Source organism: Callithrix jacchus, chromosome 12 (assembly GCF_049354715.1).
Source record: "Callithrix jacchus isolate 240 chromosome 12, calJac240_pri, whole genome shotgun sequence".
Lineage (NCBI taxonomy): Eukaryota > Metazoa > Chordata > Mammalia > Primates > Cebidae > Callithrix > Callithrix jacchus.
Window position 1 is genome coordinate 109427932 of NC_133513.1, and position 19152 is coordinate 109447083.

Below are 19152 nucleotides of genomic sequence, written 5' to 3' on the forward strand. Positions count from 1 at the left end.
TAAAACCCAGAGCTATAAAAACACTGGAAGATGGCTGGGCACAGTGGTTCATGCCTGTAATCCCAGCACTTTGGGAGGCTGAGGCAGGGAGATCATGAGGTCAGGAGATCGAGACCATTGTGCCAAAATGGTGAAACCCCATCTCTACTAAAAATACAAAAATTAGCTGGGCGTGGTGGCATGTGCATGTAGTCCCAGCTTAGGCAGGAGAAGCACTTGAACCTAGGAGGTGGAGGTTGCAGTAAGCTGAGATCACACCACTGCACTCCAGCCGGGCAACAGAGGGAGACTCCATCTGAAACAAACAAAAAAATACCTGGAAGACAATTTAGGTAACAGCACTCAGAACATAGGCACAGGCAAAGATTTCATGATGAAGATGCCAAAAGCAATTGCAACAAAAGCAAAAATTAACAAATGGGATCTAATTAAACTGAAGAGCTTCTGCACAGCCAAAGAAACTGTCAACAGAGTGAATATACAACCTACAGAATGGGAGAAAATTTTTGCAACCTATCCATCTGACAAATGTCTAATATCCTGCATCTATCAGGAACTTTAAAAAATTTACAAGGCAAAACACACACACACACACACACACACACACACACACACCTACATTACCAAGTGGGCAAAGAACAACAGACACTTTTCAAAAGAAGACATACACATGGCCATCAAACATATGAAAAAAGCCCAATATCGCTGATCATTAGAGAAATGCAAATCAAAACTACGATGAGATACCATCTCACACCGGTCAGAATGAATATTATTAAATGTCAAAAAATAACATGCTGGTGAGGTTTTGTCAAAGGCCTCAAAGACCTAAAGGCAGAAATACCATTGGACCCAGCAATCGCATTACTGATTATATACCCAAAGGAATAGAAGTTCTATTATAAAGACACATGCATACATATGTTCATTGCAACACTGTTCATAATAGCAAAGATGTGGGATCAACCCATATGCCCATCAATGATAGACTAGATAAAGAAAATGTGGTACCTATATACCATGGAATACTATGCAGCCATAAAAAAGAATGAGATAATGTCCTTTTCAAGGACATGGATGGAGCTGGAGGCCATTATCCTTAGCAAACTCATGCAGAAACAGAAAACCAAATACTACATGTTCTCGCTTATAAGTAGGAGCTAAATGATAAGAACACTCAGACACATAGAGGGAAACAACACACTCTGGGACCTATCAGATTGTGGAGAGTGGGAGGAGGAGGAGGATCAGGAAAAATAACTAATGGGTACTAGGCTTAATATCTGGGTGATGAAAAATAATCTGTACAATAGACCCCCATGACACATGTTTACCTATATACCTGCTCATGAACCCCTGACCTTAAGTGTTAAAAAAAAAACCCTCCAGCTTCACCATAGGTTATATCTTAGCTAATGGGGCTTTTAATGACATAAAGGGCTGCACTGTATGGGCACTGAGTAAAGACAGTTCATGGAATAACAGAAAAACTACCCTTGGCTGGGTGCAGTGGCTCACGCCTGTAATCCCAGCACTTTGGGAGGCCAAGGGGGCAGATCACAAGGTCAGGAAATTGAGACCATCCTGGCCAACATGGTGAAACTCCATCTGTACTAAAAATTCAAAGATTAGCTGGGTATGGTGGCATGCACCTGTAATCTCAGCTACTTGGGAGGCTGAGTCAGGAGAATTGCTTGAACCTGGGAGGTGGAGATTGCAGTGAGCCAAGATCACGCCACTGCACTCCAGCCTGGCAACAGAGTCAGACTCCGTCTCAAAAGGAAAGTTGCCTTTGGTAATTAAATCAATTAATTCTACTAGTAATATAATAAGACAGACCCTAGGAATAGCAACATTCATTCATTTAGCAAATATGTAGATCCCTACACTGTACCAGGAACTGTTCTAATTGCTGGGGATACAACACAGGTCCTTCTTTCACAGAGCTTATGTTGGAGTTTGAGTAGACAAATGATACATTAACAGAAGAATAGTTATAAGTTATGAAGAAATAAGACAAGGTGATATAGTATGGAGCAACATGGGGACAAGTTTAGATTGGATTGTAACTTAATCATTTACTAACTACACCATAATTTATGTTACCAACACAACCAAAAAAGGGACTGTTTCATCAGGAGAATATTAGCAATGGCTATAGAAATTGGAGTCAGAAAGCTCTTATGGAGGTAAGAGATGTTGGTTTGTGTGCCAAGACCAATCTGAGTCACAGAGGAGAATTTTTGCATGATGAAGAAGAAATATGACATTGGTCTCACTTTGGCTTGGATGGAGCATACCTTACGCCTTGAGAGACAGCACCTCTCTCTACTTTATTGCCATGATGAACAAAATGTCTTTTGATCACTAGTTTGGTTACCCAATTCCTTTTATATGGTTAAAGAAGGTACCAGAAGAAGGGCATGGGAGTATTCTGGTTAATCAAAGGGAGACATTTCCCCACTGTGAATTGGTGAGCAGGCCCCTGGTTTATGTATAAGACTTATGTAAATTTAGTCCACTATCGACAGTTTCTTAATTTACTGGTGTCAGTATTATCTGGTTTCTGCTACTACAAAGCCATCACTAGGTTTTTCTCTACGGAGAAATAACAATAACACCTCTCTAGGTATTCTCTAAAAATCACCTAGCCAAGCTTTCCATTTATTATGCAAACTTCAGAACCATGCTATTCTGAGATGCTGATCAATACACATGGAAAGTATAAATCTCCTACAAGCAATTGCTAGCAAATACAAGTGTCTCTTCCATAGTACATACCCAGTTGTGTTTTCTTTCATTCAACGTTGTGAATGCGCAGTGCAAACTTAGGAGTCTTATTTTTGTTTACAGTGGAGAGCTTAAGCCAGGCATGACTTACGCAAAATTAATCGATGCAGATGTTGACGTTGGAAACATTACAAGTATTCAGTTCACCTGGAAAAAACATTTGTTTGAACATTCTCAGAATAAGTTGGGAGCAGAAATGGTGACAGATATATCTGGGAAATATGGATATAAGTAAGTATTACTTTTTCCTTTTCATTTTCATAGTTTACATTTTATAAATTGTGTTTAAGTCCATGGATAATTTGAAATGTGCAAGTAGTATAAAAATTTATAGACTTTGAAATTTTGCAATTAAAGAAGGAAAATTTAAGAAACCAATGCTGGCCGGTCGCAGTGGCTCACGCCTGTAATCCCAGCACTTTGGGAGGCCGAGGCGGAAAGATCATGAGGTCAAGAGATCGAGGCCATCCTGGCCATGGTGAAACCCCGTCTCTACTAAAAATACAAAAATTACCCGGGTGTGGTGGCACGCGCCTGTGGTCCCAGCTACTCACTCGGGAGGCTGAGGCGGAAGAATCGCTTGAACCCAGGCAGAGGTTGCAGTGAGCTGAGATTCCGCCACTGCACTCCAGCCTGGCGACAGAGTAAGACACCGTCTCAAAAAAAAAAAAAAAAAAAAAAGGAAAAGAAAAAAAAGAAACCAATGCTATATTTGCAGAAGTGTTAGAAAATAAGAATTACTCATTAAATCAGGGGATCTACCAATGTCTTTTTCTTCCCTGGCATCATGTTAAAATTCCTTTTTTTCTTTAAAAAAATTTTCAGATCTACATTCTGTAGCCAGGACATTGTGGGAGCTAATATTGCCCAGAACCTGAAACCATGCTAATCTCATACACAGTCTTGATGGATTTCTTTAGAAGGAGCAATGAAGAAAAATGTTTCCTTCCACCTGGCATCCAGACCAAACTTGACTCTTGTAAATACTCAGAAAAGAACAGGTTTGTTTCTTTTCTGTGCAGAATGTTCATCTCATTGCACCTTAAAAGCACCCTGAACCCTGGGACTAAAGTTAGTTCCCATGATCTGTAGGAATCTGGGTATCAGTGACAAAACAGAGCTGTTTGAGAATTTTCCTGAATAAGAGGAGGTGATGCAAATGTATGGTGAGTATATAACGTCACTGGACAAAAGCGAGCCTCTGGTTTGCTGAGTTTTTGAAGTACATTTAGAATATTTCCAGGTATAATAATCATTGTTCTAAAATTGTATAAAACTATTTGTTATGCTGTTAAATCTCACTGAGATAAATTATGACTATAGTGCCTGATATATAGTAGATTATAACCTTGTGGGTTGATGTATCTAGTAATAATAAAAACTAATGAGATTGCACTAGTATTTCCAAGGTGTTCCTTGATGTTCAGGGTATGCATAAGAGAGATTTTGGAGGTTATCTGTTATGGTGTTCATCAGTTATCAATGGGACCTGAAGTTCCACAACCCAGGGTATAGCCCCTACCTCCAAAAGTCACTGCCACAGGAGAATTATTCCTCTCCCCAGGCCCTTGAAAACTCTATAATGAATTTGTATTTAGCCTCAAGGGAGCATTTCATTTATAAAGCACTTAAACAACACTTTGTTCTTCCAGTAACAATATTATAATATTTAAATGTGCCAATTGTATGTTTTTTTCTTTATTTTGCTTCAATTTCTTCTAAGTCAGTTGTCCTTAGCCAGAGAAAGAGAGAAATTTATATTTTCATTTTCTCTGCTTTCTATCACTAGGCCCAGTGTTTAGCCTATAGGCCTGTGCAATAAATATTGTTAGAAAGAAATGATGACAGATACTCTGCAAAGGGCTTCTTGATTTCCTTGGCACCTCCCTGCCAGCTGAACTTTGGAAGGACCTGTGAGTGTACATAAATAAACCTGTATTGTGGCGGAAAGCAGAGAAGCAAGCGGGATGACTCATTTTGCTAGTGAGGGATGGAAGATTGCTGGCAGGGAGGAGGAAAGCAGGTTCAGGCACATTTGGTATGATCCGGTGGAGTCTGCTCTCACAAGTGGGTTGCACATATTCAGACCAAGGCCACCCCAGGAGCAGAGTGGCTATGAGTAAGCTCGGCAGAAGGGACTGACCCATACTGAGTAATTGTGTCGCAGTCCAGCACTCATTAGCAAGCTGGTGGTGGAGTCTGCACAGACCCTAGGGGAGAGCAGTTCTCCTGAGAGCAGCTGTCCTGAGCCTGCACAGGTCCCATGTTGGAGGAAGAGATACGGAGCCAGCCGTGGCATTAGGCAGTCTGAGTACTAGCAACCTCCTTGCCCAAGAGTTCTCTAGGCTGGCTCCTTCCAGGCTTGAAAAGACTAATGGGAGTCAATTAACTTCTGAGAACTCTATTTTAATAAAGTATAGACTTACTGTCTGATAGTTCTTAATATCTGTCTCTTTTTTTTGCATTATTAGAATGTGTGAGGATGAAAAATAGTGCATGAACTATTTAGGCAAAGGAATTCCAAAAGTTCAAGGTGATGTCATTATTTTCTGTGTGTGCTATTCCCTGAGGAAGCACTAAAAAAGTAATAAATATATATATACGATTCCCTTTCCCTCTGAGTGCCCTGCATTATTGTAGCATAGCAATTTTGGCCTACTACTGTTTGGGCAAGGACTATTAGGGAATCATTCTGCTTCCTGAATGAATGCTGAAAACGACTTCCAGTCTAATTACCCATTACTTCCTCCACTCTCTGTGACTATTGACTCATACTCATGCCTTGTCATCATATCACCCACAAATGCTCACCTCCAAACTCGCCAAGTGGAATGTCCTCTTTGACCACAGCTGCCTCCCCTTCAGGTTTGCTGAGTGACTTATTTTTTCAATCGTTAGGCAAAACCTTAACCTTGAATGCATTCAGATTTCCTTTCTCTGGGCAAGCACCTGAAGTGCTGTTGGGATAGTCAGACCACAGAGAAGACGGATGTAATTATAAGGTATATCATATGATGCATCTTGTGATCAGCACTGTCCTGAAATGTATTTCTTTTGACATTTCCAGCCCCAAACTCATGGAAAACAGATGCTATGATCAGATAGCAATCTCTACTGTTTTTGATCCAAACACGTCAACTACCTACATTTGCATCCATTCTATCTTCTTTCTTTCTAATAGGGAAGCTGCCTCTTCTCTCCCAGGCTAATCGCTGCCTCTGCACAGTGGACTCCATCCTCTCCTGCTTTCTTGGGAACACTGCCCTACCGGTTACTTTTTCTATCTTTTGTATATTCAACTTCTCATTGCATCTGGTTTTTAAAATTTGAAGTCCTTGCCATTTGAAAAAAAAATCCTTCCCAGTCCTAACTTCCTCTCTGCTCCCATCTGACTTTAGAACAGCTCTTACCCAGATTTTCAGTGACTACCAGCCACTAAGTCAAATGGGAAATTCTATTCATTTGCTCCATCCCACAGCAGAGTTCATCACTGTTGTCAACTCCTTCCCACTCTCTCTTTTTAAAAATTAAAAAAAAAAAAATGATTGTAGAAACTTTTAAATCTTCACAACAGCAAAGAAAGTAGTGAACTAGCACCCTAGGTGCCTGTCAACCAGTTTAATTCAAATATTGCCAGTCCTATTTTGAGTTCACACAAACACACTCCCCATTTTTGTTTTGTTTGTTTTTGCTGGAGTATTTTAAACCAAATCCTAGACATAATGCTGTTTCTCCCATTTATACTTTAGTATGTATCTGCAAACAATAAACTTGTTTACTCTAAGTACAAAATGAATTTATAAAAATTGATGATAACCATTTTTAAGTGAATTTGAGATTAACTGAAAAGTTGGGAGTTATTTTAAAGTATCATTTTATATTCAAGTTGTATTGAAATATTCCAGATTGTCTCAAAAATGTCTTTGGCAGTTAGTTTGTTTAAACTGGGACCCAAGCAAGGTCCACACACTGTGTTTGATTGACATGTTCCTAAATCTCTTCATCTGTAGCAGCTTCCCCTCCCATTTCTTCCACATAAATTATTAAATAAACCAGGTCACTCATCCTATAAAAATGCTCACATAAAACTGATGGAATTCCCCTGGTATCCTTTAATGTAGTTCTTTATCCCGTATATGTACTGTAACTAGTAGTTCATTTGAGAGACTTGGTGAGATTCAGGTTTTTGTTCATTATACAGTGGGAAATGTCCACATGCCTGGTAGCCTACAGCACAGGTAATTTTCACACCTTGCTTATGGCTCTCAAGTTGACCGCTGACCCTTTTCTTCTTTTCTTAAAGGACTGTGTATGTAATAGCATTTTACACATTTGAAAGGATTATACCAATCATAGTTGTAGGTACAATAGAATATTGAATGGCTTGTAATCTGGTTGCTCAATGGCAGGCTAAGAGGAGAAAAGTACCTGGGAGAAGGTTTACAAGGGTTTGTGCTCCAGGACGGGAGGAAAGGGGCAAATATTACAGTTGTGTAAAGATCGAGTTATGCAAGAAACACTGACCTCTGCACTATGCCTTGGACTGGGGGAAGTAAAGCAGAAGCTAAAGGAAGATTCTGACACCTGATTGAGTTGCATGGCTATTTATTTCCCCAGGCTCATCAGATAGGAGTGAGTAATAGAAATTACCCTGTTCAATAGAGCCTTCAGATTTTGCTGACTCTGCAACTCTCCAGCACAAGCTGGGGGCCTTAGGAACCGGAGAATAATCATTCGTGCCAAGTTATTGTTTCCCAGCCTTTTAAAACCTAAGCTTGTGTTAGATAAACAAAAAATTCTCATGTCCCTCCTGGGGTCTTCTCCACTTGGTAAAAGCAATCTTTTTTCCATAGACCCTCTGGCCAAGACAATTTTGTAAATCTTCACTTTCTGTAGATTGTGTAATAAAAATGATAGATGTAGTTTGTGTTGTGCTGTGTTCCATTTTTTCCCAAAACTACGGACTTATAATACTAGACGAGTTTATTTTAAGCATGCTCTTCTATGAGTTCTGCCCTACATGATTTGAGTTTTATACTAAGGTGAGTGGAGTCTACTAGATTTCATTCTAATAAGGGATACTGAAAGTCCACATAGGCTGGGTCAAAGATTTTTGGCAAATATTTTCCTTTTTAAACAGCCTATTTTCTGTGTTTGAATTTTGCAGATATTTAGCCTTCACATATATTTCTCTTTTCTTTTATAGACTTTTACCCCATTCATTTATTTAACAAATATTTACTGAGTTATCCTTATGTACCAAGCATTATGCTAAATAATGAGGCTATATGAAATAAATATGTATATAGTCCCTGTCCTCACGGTATACACAGCATTGAAGAGGACACAGAAGAGGAGATCACTGATTATAGTACCGCATGACAAGGATTGTAACAGAAGCAGGCACAGAGGTGAGAGAAGCACAGAAAAGAACCCAGCTTTCTCAGCTACTCTTAAGACCTTTGTCCTCCACACATTGATCTCCTATGGGAACAGTAACTACAGAGAGAGAAACCAGTGGGTTCTCATTTCTGAATTCTGTGGTTACCACACATATATTGTCATAAGCAATCACCCTTTGGAATTCAGAGTACCTTACTTTTCTGGAAGCTATGGTCCTGGAGAATAGAACTAACTTTTCACTCATCTGTACACACATACATCTATCCTTCAAGGATGTATTGACTGTCATCTGAAGTAATTTCCTTGAGGGTCCTAGACCAAGGGAGCAAAGGCCATGCCCATTAGATGTAGGACAAAGTCAACCAGAGCATGACTAATCCACTCATCTCAGGTTCCTCTCGGAAACAGTCCAGTGGCCCTAACTGAGTCAATTGCAGAACAGTGCCCATTGACCATGAAGACAGATGAGTTACCAAACTTTAATCTATCACTTAGGAATAACTATAGCAAACCAAACATTTAAAATAGCTTAAGGCTAGAAATGTGAGTGTGTTGTGTGAAGGAAGGAAAAATACCATGTAAACATCAAGAAAACACCATTGTTTCCTATCTCTCAGCTCAAAGAGCATGCTGGCAGCAGACAGTGCTTCCGGACATTTCATTTATGTGAGACAAGACTCTCAAGCTCTTTATTCAACTAAGAACTCTATCCAAGTCACTACATTGCAAGTGTGGGAAAAGGGAAGAGAGTGATTCTCATCTGGCTTAAAAATGAAAATATATCCATATTTATAGCTTCTGGAGAGAAGAAAGGAATTTAAATGTTATTTCTACAGCAAAACATTTTTAAGTCAACCAATCAGAATTAATGCTTTTATAAGATGACGGCTACATTCATAGACTATAACGTCAATATCTAAAGTCCAGGTGTTTTACCAAACTCTTTTTAGCATTTGGAAACAGCACTTACAGCAACATTTTTATTATGCATGATGCCGTTTGCTTTTTCTCTGAAGCTGCAGGGGAAATATGTAACATTTTCTGTCTTATTTACAGAAGTTTCTTCCTCTATCACTTACAAAGGCTCATAAATTTTCCAGGCCAAAAACTGTAATTCCATTGGTTATCACAGAGAGAAAAAAGGCACCCAAAACACAAAACTTGAAAAAAGAAAAATGCAGAAGACAAATGGAACATGTTGATATTTGGTACCAGCAATGCAGATGACATTTTCTGAAATCTCAGAAACAGAAGCTTATTTCTATTTGAACTTCCACAATATCTTAGTATCTAATATAGTGAATAGAGCATAGAATTGTGAATTAGAGGATCTGGGGTCTAGTTCTGACTCCAGCATCAATTAATGAAGTGGACTTGAGCAAATTTATTCTCCCCTTTAACCTTCAGTGTATCCATCTGTAAAATGAAGATAGCATTCCTGATTTCTGGGGTTTCTTATTATGAAATCCTTCAGGAACATTAGGTGAGAGGATGTGTACAGGAATGGCTGGATAGACGGATAAATGAATGAATGAATGAATGACTCAATCAATAAAAAAGAGGCTTTGGATCTTCATATGTGGTCAGAATTCTCCCCAATCACATGAAGCTATAATTACATATTTTTATTTTTTAATGATGTGTACTGATTGCACCAAATAAACTCTAATTTTCCAAAAGTTTGATTTGTCTTTTTATTGTGGAAAGCCTTAGTTGACTTTAATAGGTTTATACAGTGCCCTCTAGTGGAAGAATGAGCATATTGTGTCATCCAGCGACTGCTTAGTTATCAACAAACCTCTGTACATTTCACACATTTTTCATGAATCAAACCTCTATGCTTCTTGCAGTGAAATTTTCAGTTCTCAGTATCTCACTTGGGTTAAAATTCTGGTTTATAACCAATCTTGAAATTTAACAATGACAACATATATTAAGGTAGAATATCATTTAAAAAAAACACCCTCTCCTGATTATTGACAGATGCTCTTGGAGTATGTGTATATTGGGCTACATAAAACATAAAGAACGACACCTCATTGCATTCACCAAATGCATAAATTACAACCAGTAAATAAAAATGATTCTGCTGTCCTGAACTCTTCGTTGGTTTACCTTGTATTTTTCTGGCACACGTTTCAGGTGGGACAGGTACAATACCTATGGAATGGAGAAGAGGAGCACCAGGATGAAGAAACCCTAGCCTCACAGACTGTGTAGGGTGTGAGAGCACATGGGCACGTACCATGGGTGTTCTTCAGCTATATGTCATCAGGTTCCATAGGAACTTACCGTCTTTCTCTCTGACCTCTGCCCCAGTGTAATTGCTGTTGGGGTAGTAATCAATAGACATTTCTCTATAGAAATTGAACTTTCCCCTTGGTTGACCAGCAGCTGAAAGCATATGAGGAAAACATCTAAGCTCTGCCTACAAACCAATTTCACACAATTAACTGATCAGTTTTGTTTTTAAAAAGTGACAAAGGCATTATAGTCAAGCAACAAAGATGATTTTTAAAATAGAATTTCTCCAGTTACTGATTTCAATTTTAATATATCAACATATCAATTTATCCAAAATATCACATTGGTTTGTATGTACAGAGAGTGTTATGGAGTAAATAGAAAGCTAAAAAGAGATATAGCAACTTGAATGCCATAGGGTTGAATAATTACCTTAATTAATACTTTATAGGACAACATTTGATGTGATTAGTTTCCATAACACCTCTTCATGTTACATTTAGATCACTCCTCATAGCAAAAGGATAATAGAAAGCTGTATGTCAACTGGTTTAAAAGTTAGATGCATTTCCATTTTTTAGTGTAACCGTGGAAAAATTCCATGAGTAATAAATCTTTGGGGTGCTGAAAATTCTTGCATTGAACAGGGCAAAATCCTGCCATCTCTCTAGCTTTTGTCATCTGAGTAACTCGCGTTTCCAGAGGCTCTCTACATCTTTAATTCTAACACTTCATATTCTCTTTTTCTGTTTAATATTTACAACAGGATAGGCTCCTACCCCACTGAGGAGGATTAGAAGGAGGATAAATGGGGACAGTGGATGAATCACAGGTGAGCAAAAACAGTGAGAGCTGGAAAATGTATGACACTAATATACTCTGTAATCGAGGTTAACTTCTAGGAAGTAAGCCCCTTAGGAGAGGGGCTGCCACAGTTTGCTTTAATTTAAACTTCTAAATTTATTGAAGTATAACATACATACAAGAAAGTGCACAAATCGTAAGTGTAAGACTCAATTAAAGTTTTGTTTTTTGAAATGGAGTCTCACTCTGTCACCAGGCTGGAGTGCAGTGCCAGGATCTCTGCTCACTGCAACCTCCACCTCATGGGTTCAAGCAATTCTTCTGCCTCAGCCTCCTGAGTAGCTGGGACTACAGGCACATGCCACCACACCCAGCTAATTTTTGTATTTTTACTAGAGACAGGGTTTCGCCATGTTGGCCAGGAAAGTCTCGATCTCTTGACCTCATGATCCACATCTTGTCTGACCTGAAAGCAAAGAAACTGTCAAGGATTACAGGGTCATGTTAGTCAAAAGACTAAGGAGCTGACTTAAAGAGATTCATACTTGTTGCAGATGGCACACTATAAACAGCAGTTATATGGCAATGGCCATGCATGGAAACATTTTTAAAATTTGCTTACTCATGAGTTCAAAACAATACTAGAAACAGAACAGAAAGTTCATTGATCACCTTTGGAGGATGATAAACTCATTACTTTGAAAATTGGCAAGTAAATGGTAATCCTGCCTTTCCTATATGAATTGTAACTCGCAGTAATTAAAGAGGCAAGTAATAGTAGAGAGGCAAATTCCTCTTTATAGAAGTATTCTAGCCAATACATGAAATAGAAATTCTATAATTAGGATACCATTATTTTCAAACCTTAAAGAATTACAGTGTCTATGCAATCATTATCATTAGTTGCTAACGTCACAAAAAAAGACACAACCAGATATCTGGGTATCAGAATCCAGAAATACACTACCTAGCATTGCTGCATAGAATCCCTAAGGAGCAGCTTAGACAAACAGTTTCCTAGTGATCTTACTGGAAACGATTCAGATTTCAGTTCCCCCCAGTAGATGTCTATCACTGTTTCCCAAATTCTATGTGCATCTGAGTCATCAAAGAATTTAAAAGACTGAACCCCAAATACTGCCCCGATCATGTAATCCAATAGATCTCAGTTGAGGAATTGACTTTATAAAATTTCTTTTTTTCTTCTTTCTTTTTTTTTTTTTTTGTTATAAAGAGGCCAAATTAGTTGGCATCTGACTGAATATTGGGTGTAATAGAAATAAAAAATAATTGTGGTTTCTAGCATAGATGTCAATTTTTTTTTAAAGAAAGAGAGAAAGAGAAAAGGGGAGAGAAAACAGGAGTCTTGCTCTATTGCCCAGGCTGGAGTGCAATCTAAAAATAGGTATTAAAAACCTCTTTTATGCCGATAAGTGTGCTTAACAGCAGAGACAGGAAGGAATAGGGGAAGAAAATAACAAACAAACAGCCAACCAATATTTCATTTAAGTCTGTGAAATGCTATACAAATGCTAAAGAGTGATTTACTTCCAATTATGTGGTCACTTTCAAAATAGGTGTAATGTGATACTGAGGAAAATGTGTGTTCTGTGGACCTGGGGTGAAGAATTCTATAAATATTCGCTGAGTTTACTTGTTCCAGGTCTGAGTTCTAATCATAGATGTTCCTGTTAATTTTCTATCTCGTTGATTCATCGAATATTAACAATGTGGTGTCAAAGTCTCGCACTGTTATTGTGCGGGAGTCCAAGTCTCTTTATAAGTCATTAAGAACTTGTCTTATGTATCTGGGTGTTCCTATATTGGGTGCATATAGATTTATGATCATTGACTCCTGTTGTTCCATTGATCCTTTTAACATTATGTAATGTCCTTCTTTGTTTCTTTTAGTCTTTGTTACTATTGAAGTCTATTTTGTCAGAGACCAAAATTACAACTCCTGTTATTTTAGTTTTTATTTTTTTGCTCTCCATTTGATTGGTAAGTCTTCCACCAACCCTTTGTTTTGAGTCTTTGTGTGTCCTTGCTTATGAGATGGATCTGGATACAGTGAACAGATGGGTTTTGACTTTTTATTCAACTTGTCTGTCTGTGTCTTTGATTGGGGCATTTAATCCATTTAAATTCAGGATTAATACTGATATTTATGAGTTTAATATCGTCATTTAATGCTAGCTGGCTATTTTGCCCATTAGTTGATGTAAATTCTTCATTATGGAGATACTCTTTACCTTTTGGTAAGTTTTTGAGATGACTGATACTGGTTGTTCCTTTCTGTATATAGTGCTTCTTTCAGAAGCTCATGTAAAGCAGGCCTGGTGGTGATGAAATCTCGAGTGCTTGCTTGTTTACAAAAAATTTTATTTTTCCTTCATTTATGAAGCTTAATTTGGCTGGATATGAGATTCTGGGTTGAAAATTCTTTTCTTTGAGGATATTGAATATTGACCCCCACTCTCTTCTAGTTTGTAGGGTTTCAGCTGAGAGATCTGCTGTGAGTCTGATAGGGTTCCCTTTATGGGTAACCTGACCTTTCTCTCTAGCTGCCCTTGGAATTTTCTCCTTTATTTCAACCCTGGTGAATCTAACGATTATGTGTCTTGGGGTTGCTCTACTTGAATATATTTGTGGTGTTCTCTGTATTACCTGAAGTTGAGTATTGTCCTGCCTTACTAGGTTAGGAAAAGTTTTCCTGAATAATATCCTGAAGAATATTTTCCAATTTGGATTCATTCTCTTCATGACATTCAGGTACACCTATCAACCATAAATTAGGTCTTTTCACATAGTCCCATATTTCTTGGAGACTTTGTTCATTCCTTTTTACTCTTTCTTCTCTAATCTTGTCTTCTCATTTCATTTCATTAAGTTGGTCTTTGACCTCTGATATCCTTTCTTCTGCTTGATCAATTCAATTGTTAAAACCTGTGCATACTTCATGGAGTTCTCGTATTGTATTCTTCAGTTCCATTAATTCACTTATATTCCTCTCTAGATTGTCTATTCTCGTTAGGATTTTGTCAAACCTTTTTTCAAGGTTCTTAGTTTCTTTACATTGGGCTAGAACATCTTTTAACTCACAGAAGTTTCTTATTATCCACCTTCTGAAGCATAATTCTGTTAATGGAATACACTCGTTCTCCATTGGGCCTTGTTCCCTTGTTGATGAGGAACTGTGATCCCCTGTAGAGGGAGAGGCATTCTGATTTGGGGTATTCTCAGCCTTTTTGCGCTGGTTTCTTTCTGTCATTGTAAATTTATCTACCTGTCATCTTTGTAATTACCAACTTTCAAATTAGGTCTCTGAGTGGTTGTCCAATTTGTTGATTCCCAGCACCGGAATCTGAGCAACCCACTGCACCGGCTAAAACAGTGGCATTAAGATTCGTGGTGATTTTTGCCTGGGAATCTCTGGTCTGACTTCCTTCTTGAGTCCCTTTTTCAATCAGCTGAATAGGTGACTCTGCCTTCCCAGAGCTCCAAACATTGACCAAAAGGGGAATCAGTCCCGTTTACTCTGCACCAAGTACTGCTGCGCTGGGGCACCGGCAAAACCACCGGCCACAAGAGTCACGCTGGCGACCCGTGGGGCTCCTCTGCTGGGAATCTCCTGGTCTGTGAGCAACAAAAATTCGTCTGAAAGTGTGGTGTCCTCTCATTCTCTGCACTTTCACTGGGAGCTACAATCCTGAGCTGTTAGTAATCAGCCATCTTGGATCTCTCTCCAACTTTATAAAATTTCACAGGTATTTCCGATGTTCATCCAGATAAGGAAACCATTGGCCGTCTGTTATTGTCCCCAAAGCCTCATCTAATATCCTGTATGGAGCAGACTGTAGGCAGGTAAAGCCTTGGGATTTTTGGAGAAACCATCAAAAAAGGCTGATATCTTCAATCACTCTTTCACCTTATTGCTGGCACCTTCAATTCCACCATTAGCATTTAAAGTGTTTAGCTTTTTACTGTCAAGATAACTCACTAATGATGGGAATGGAAAACATAGCCAATGTAATACCAGTTTTTACTCCCAACCAATGGCTCTATGACTAATTGATCAACATCCTCTTCCCAATGAAATCAAATGTGACCTCAGAATACTTCTTACTCCAATGATTCAGGCAGTCACAACCAGTTAATTATTGTTGACAAACAAAAACGATTTGTCATTTTTGGTTTGGGTGTTACTATCATTCCCTGTGTGCTTTGAATAGGTGGAAAAATGTGAGGTGTTTGCATCTACTTTTTAGCATGCACTAAGGGCCTGATAGTGGCAAGTGATGATAAAGTGAGAAATCATTAACACTTCCTGTATCTGAGGCAGATAATTGTGTATGTCCTCATTACTTAAACAAGTATTTATAAAGTTGCTCATGTCCAGGTCCCATGTTTGGCAGCAGGGTTCAAAAGAAGAAACATAGTCCCTAGCCTCCTGGGGTTCACTGTCCCATACTTGTCAGAGAGGTTTCCAACAAGAGGTGAGCATTGAGCTTGGAGTTTCAGAGGAATGAAGGGATGAAACAATGTTGTTCGCATGCACTTGACAAATATGAAATGCAACATTTACTATAATTTCCTTGGAACTCCTGTTTTTTTCTTAACAATAGTAGCCGGTACTCTGAGGATGGAATCCATCCTTTGGCCTCAGCAAGCATTTTATTTAGCAGCAAGCCTTCTCGGCTAATGTCTTCTCACACCATTTCTGGGTTTTTTCTTCAATTTAGCTTGTTACTTTGCACAATTTCTTGTTACTCTTGTGTTTGTTACATCTCCAATTCACTAGAAAGAATCAATGACTCCAAAGTTGTTGACTGAGAAGGGAAATCACAGATGACAACCGCAGTATAAGTACCAGGCACAGAAGCATATAATAAACTGAAGCCCAGCCCTGGCTCAAATGAATCTGAAATTATGAGAGGAGCAAACTTAACAGCAAAACTTTTTCCATCTTCCATCAGGTCTACAGTGTGTAAACATTTATCCAGCAGTAGCGTCAAGTTTTTGACATTCTCATGACATTTTTAAGCAAAATATGGTGACCTCTTTATTAAGTGTATTTTTTAAACAAGCAGAAAATAATACTTTCCAGCATGAGGTTTATAAATAGGAGATGAATTCAAGTATGCAGGCATTCAATGTTGCAGTGCTTATGGCAAAAACAGGTGCAAGTCACAGTATCACAGAGGAGCCTATAACACCAGTCTCAAAGTCAGCAACAAATATTTTTGGAAAAAACAGAATAAGCGCTATCAATTAAATGTCTTTACAGATGACGCTGTTGGATGTTGCATCATATCACTAGCATACCATGTGGAATTACTATCACTTGTGTATGCCATCAGGCTTATACAGTTGGACAGAACCACTGACATGTAAAGTAGTACAAGGGAGAAGTGTTTGATGTTCTTTTGTCCTCTGTGTTGTCGAAAGCCCATGCCAAAAGGAGTAAAGATTTCCACCCAGCTCTGTGGTTGGTGTGTGAGCCATAAGATAAACTGGAAGAGGTATATTGGGATCAGTAAAGACAAGGCCAGCTGTGTTTGCAGCAAAGAGGCTGTGAGGACACAACTGAAAAATGTGGCACCAGAATGCCAGTTCGTGCATGGCTGAACACGCAAAGAACAGTTGGTCTACAAAATGCCTTCTGATCCTGAAACGGTGTTGAGAAAGATTGTAAAATTTTCAATATGACAATTTGTGGCCATGGAATATGTGTTTAGCATGCTGTATGAAGAAAAGAACTCCAGTTCTGAGGGGAAGCGTATTCATGTTGAAGGGGGAAAAAGCGTGTTCAATATCGCTGATGATGTCTGTTCCATTATTTCCAATGAAGGATCTTAGCAATAGATTTATTTTTCTTGAATAGACTGAACCTCTCACTTCTTGGGTAAAGTATCACAGTTTTTAATGCTGAGGGGAAAAATATATAACTTTTAAGAAGAGCAAACTATGTTGAGAAACAGCTTGATGCCCAATATTTGTTTTTTTCTCATTACTTGATAATTCTCCCCATTCACTCCCTCCACCCCTATTCCCTGCTGCCAAATAGGCATTTTAAGAATAAACAAGAAAGCTCTTTAACATCCTCAATTGAGGATGTTAAGAATGGTTGGATTCTCAGATATTCAGCACTCTCTTTTTAAAACAGATCAACGGGTGTCTGCAGTGCAGTGATTCCACCGTGATTCTATGTCAGTGTGCTCTCAAGCGTATAGGTGTATAATTTAATCAAACATTATACCAGCTGATGATATAAAGATATACACCAGACTGTCTTGGGAAGAACTAAAAATCCCAGGCTATCCTCCAGCCCAATTTCACCAGCATCCCTGGGAATGGGTCCCAAGCATCAGTGTTTTATTTAGAGATCTTCAAGTCATTCCAATGTGCAGCCAAGGCTGAGAAACAGAGATTGATCACCAAGCTATCTTGGGTATAAGACAAAAGAAACAGTTGGCACAAATGATTAGTTTAGACTTTTTATTTTTTCTTCTGTTTTAGCATAGCTCACAAATGACCAAGCTATCTTCATAGATTCTCAGGAATTTTGTCTCTTTCCTTTTTTGATTCCTTTCACTAAATAGTGGAAGTTGAGAAGACATTGCCATTTTAGGGCTCTAGGATGTAGCCTACTTTAATATAACTGCAACTGATTATTTTTTTTTGAGATATTTGAAAAAAGACTCCCTGGCACCTCCCACCCTGATGAAGTCCTGGATACGTGGGCATATTCAGACATCTTAATAGCTCACTAAGCAGATAGAGATTACTTAACAGAAGTTTGAAACTAGGCACAAGGGCCTGCATCTATAGTTCCAGCTACTCAGGAGGCTGAGGTGGACGATTACTTGAGCCCAGGTACTCAAGACATTCCTAGGCAACATAGCAAGATGGTGCTGTAAAAATTTTCTTTCTAAAAAAAGAAGGTTGGGGACAAAATTAGCACAGTGAAGGCAGGACTTGAGGACAGCAGCAAAGGGCAAAATTTCATACTCAGGGGGAATTACAATACAGGTAGAAAGATACCCATTGAATGCCAGTGTTGCTGGGTGGGCCATTGGTGAGTGGTGCCAGGTGTGTGGGGGTGGGGGACTATAGGGGTAAGGGGAGTAGTGGGGAGGAAATCATGTTCCTGACTGAGCAAAAGAAAAGTCAACTCTGCCGTGAGTCCCAAGGGCCCATGAGGAATTCCATTACCCAGTCATTCTTGGAATCTTTTTTGTTACCTCTCTGGGAAGACACAGGAACCACTATTTCTCTGCAAGTCCTTGTTTCTCAGACTTTCAAACTCATGTTCATTTGTCCAGTCAGCAAAAGTTTGCCTGAAGTAGGAGACTCTTTGGCTTATCTAAAAAGTAGCAGTGTGGCCAGAGCCAGAGTGCAAAGTGAGAAGGAATGACATCAGGGAGCAAAAGGACCAACCTTGCAAGCAATGGTAAACCAGAACTTGGAGCACATTCCAAGGTAGCTGGGAGACCAGTGGAAGATCTTGAGCATGTCCTGTAAGTCAACTCCATAAGAGGAACGCCTTTACCCTTAACTTTTGCAGAGTTGTTCGCTAAAGATGTATTCTCATTTTTGTGAATGTGATTGACATTAAAAGACTAATGTAAACCTGGTGGCAATCTTGTGTTTAAATACCTGTTGGGAATGACAGGATAAAGAAAACGTGGTGTATATACACAGTGAGATACTATTCAACCATTAAAAAGAATGAAATTGTGTCTTTTGCAGCAACATGTATAGAACTGGATGTCCTCTTAAGTGAAACAAGTCAGACACAGACAAATACCATATTATAAGTTGGAGATAAATAATGTGTACACATGGACATAGAGTGTGGAATGATAGAAAATGGGAACTTGAAGCTGGGTGCAGTGGCTCACGCCTGTA

General features: G+C 38.8%; 1 protein-coding gene across 2 annotated transcripts in view; it reads left to right on the top strand.

Annotated features, from left to right (window-relative positions):
- The window catches only part of PNLIPRP3 (pancreatic lipase related protein 3), a 48769-nt gene extending 44278 nt beyond the window's left edge, over nucleotides 1–4491 (top strand). Inside the window, exons 11-12 of one of the 2 annotated variants that reach the window (XM_002756618.5) lie at nucleotides 2854–3021; nucleotides 3616–4491. In XM_002756618.5, the coding sequence (XP_002756664.1) occupies nucleotides 2854–3021; nucleotides 3616–3679 (232 nt within the window). In that variant the 3' untranslated portion in view covers nucleotides 3680–4491. Of the gene's footprint in view, nucleotides 1–2853; nucleotides 3022–3615 lie in introns of those variants that run through there. The other variant, XR_013524419.1, reaches the window with a different exon arrangement.
- Nucleotides 4492–19152: the final 14661 nt, after the last annotated feature.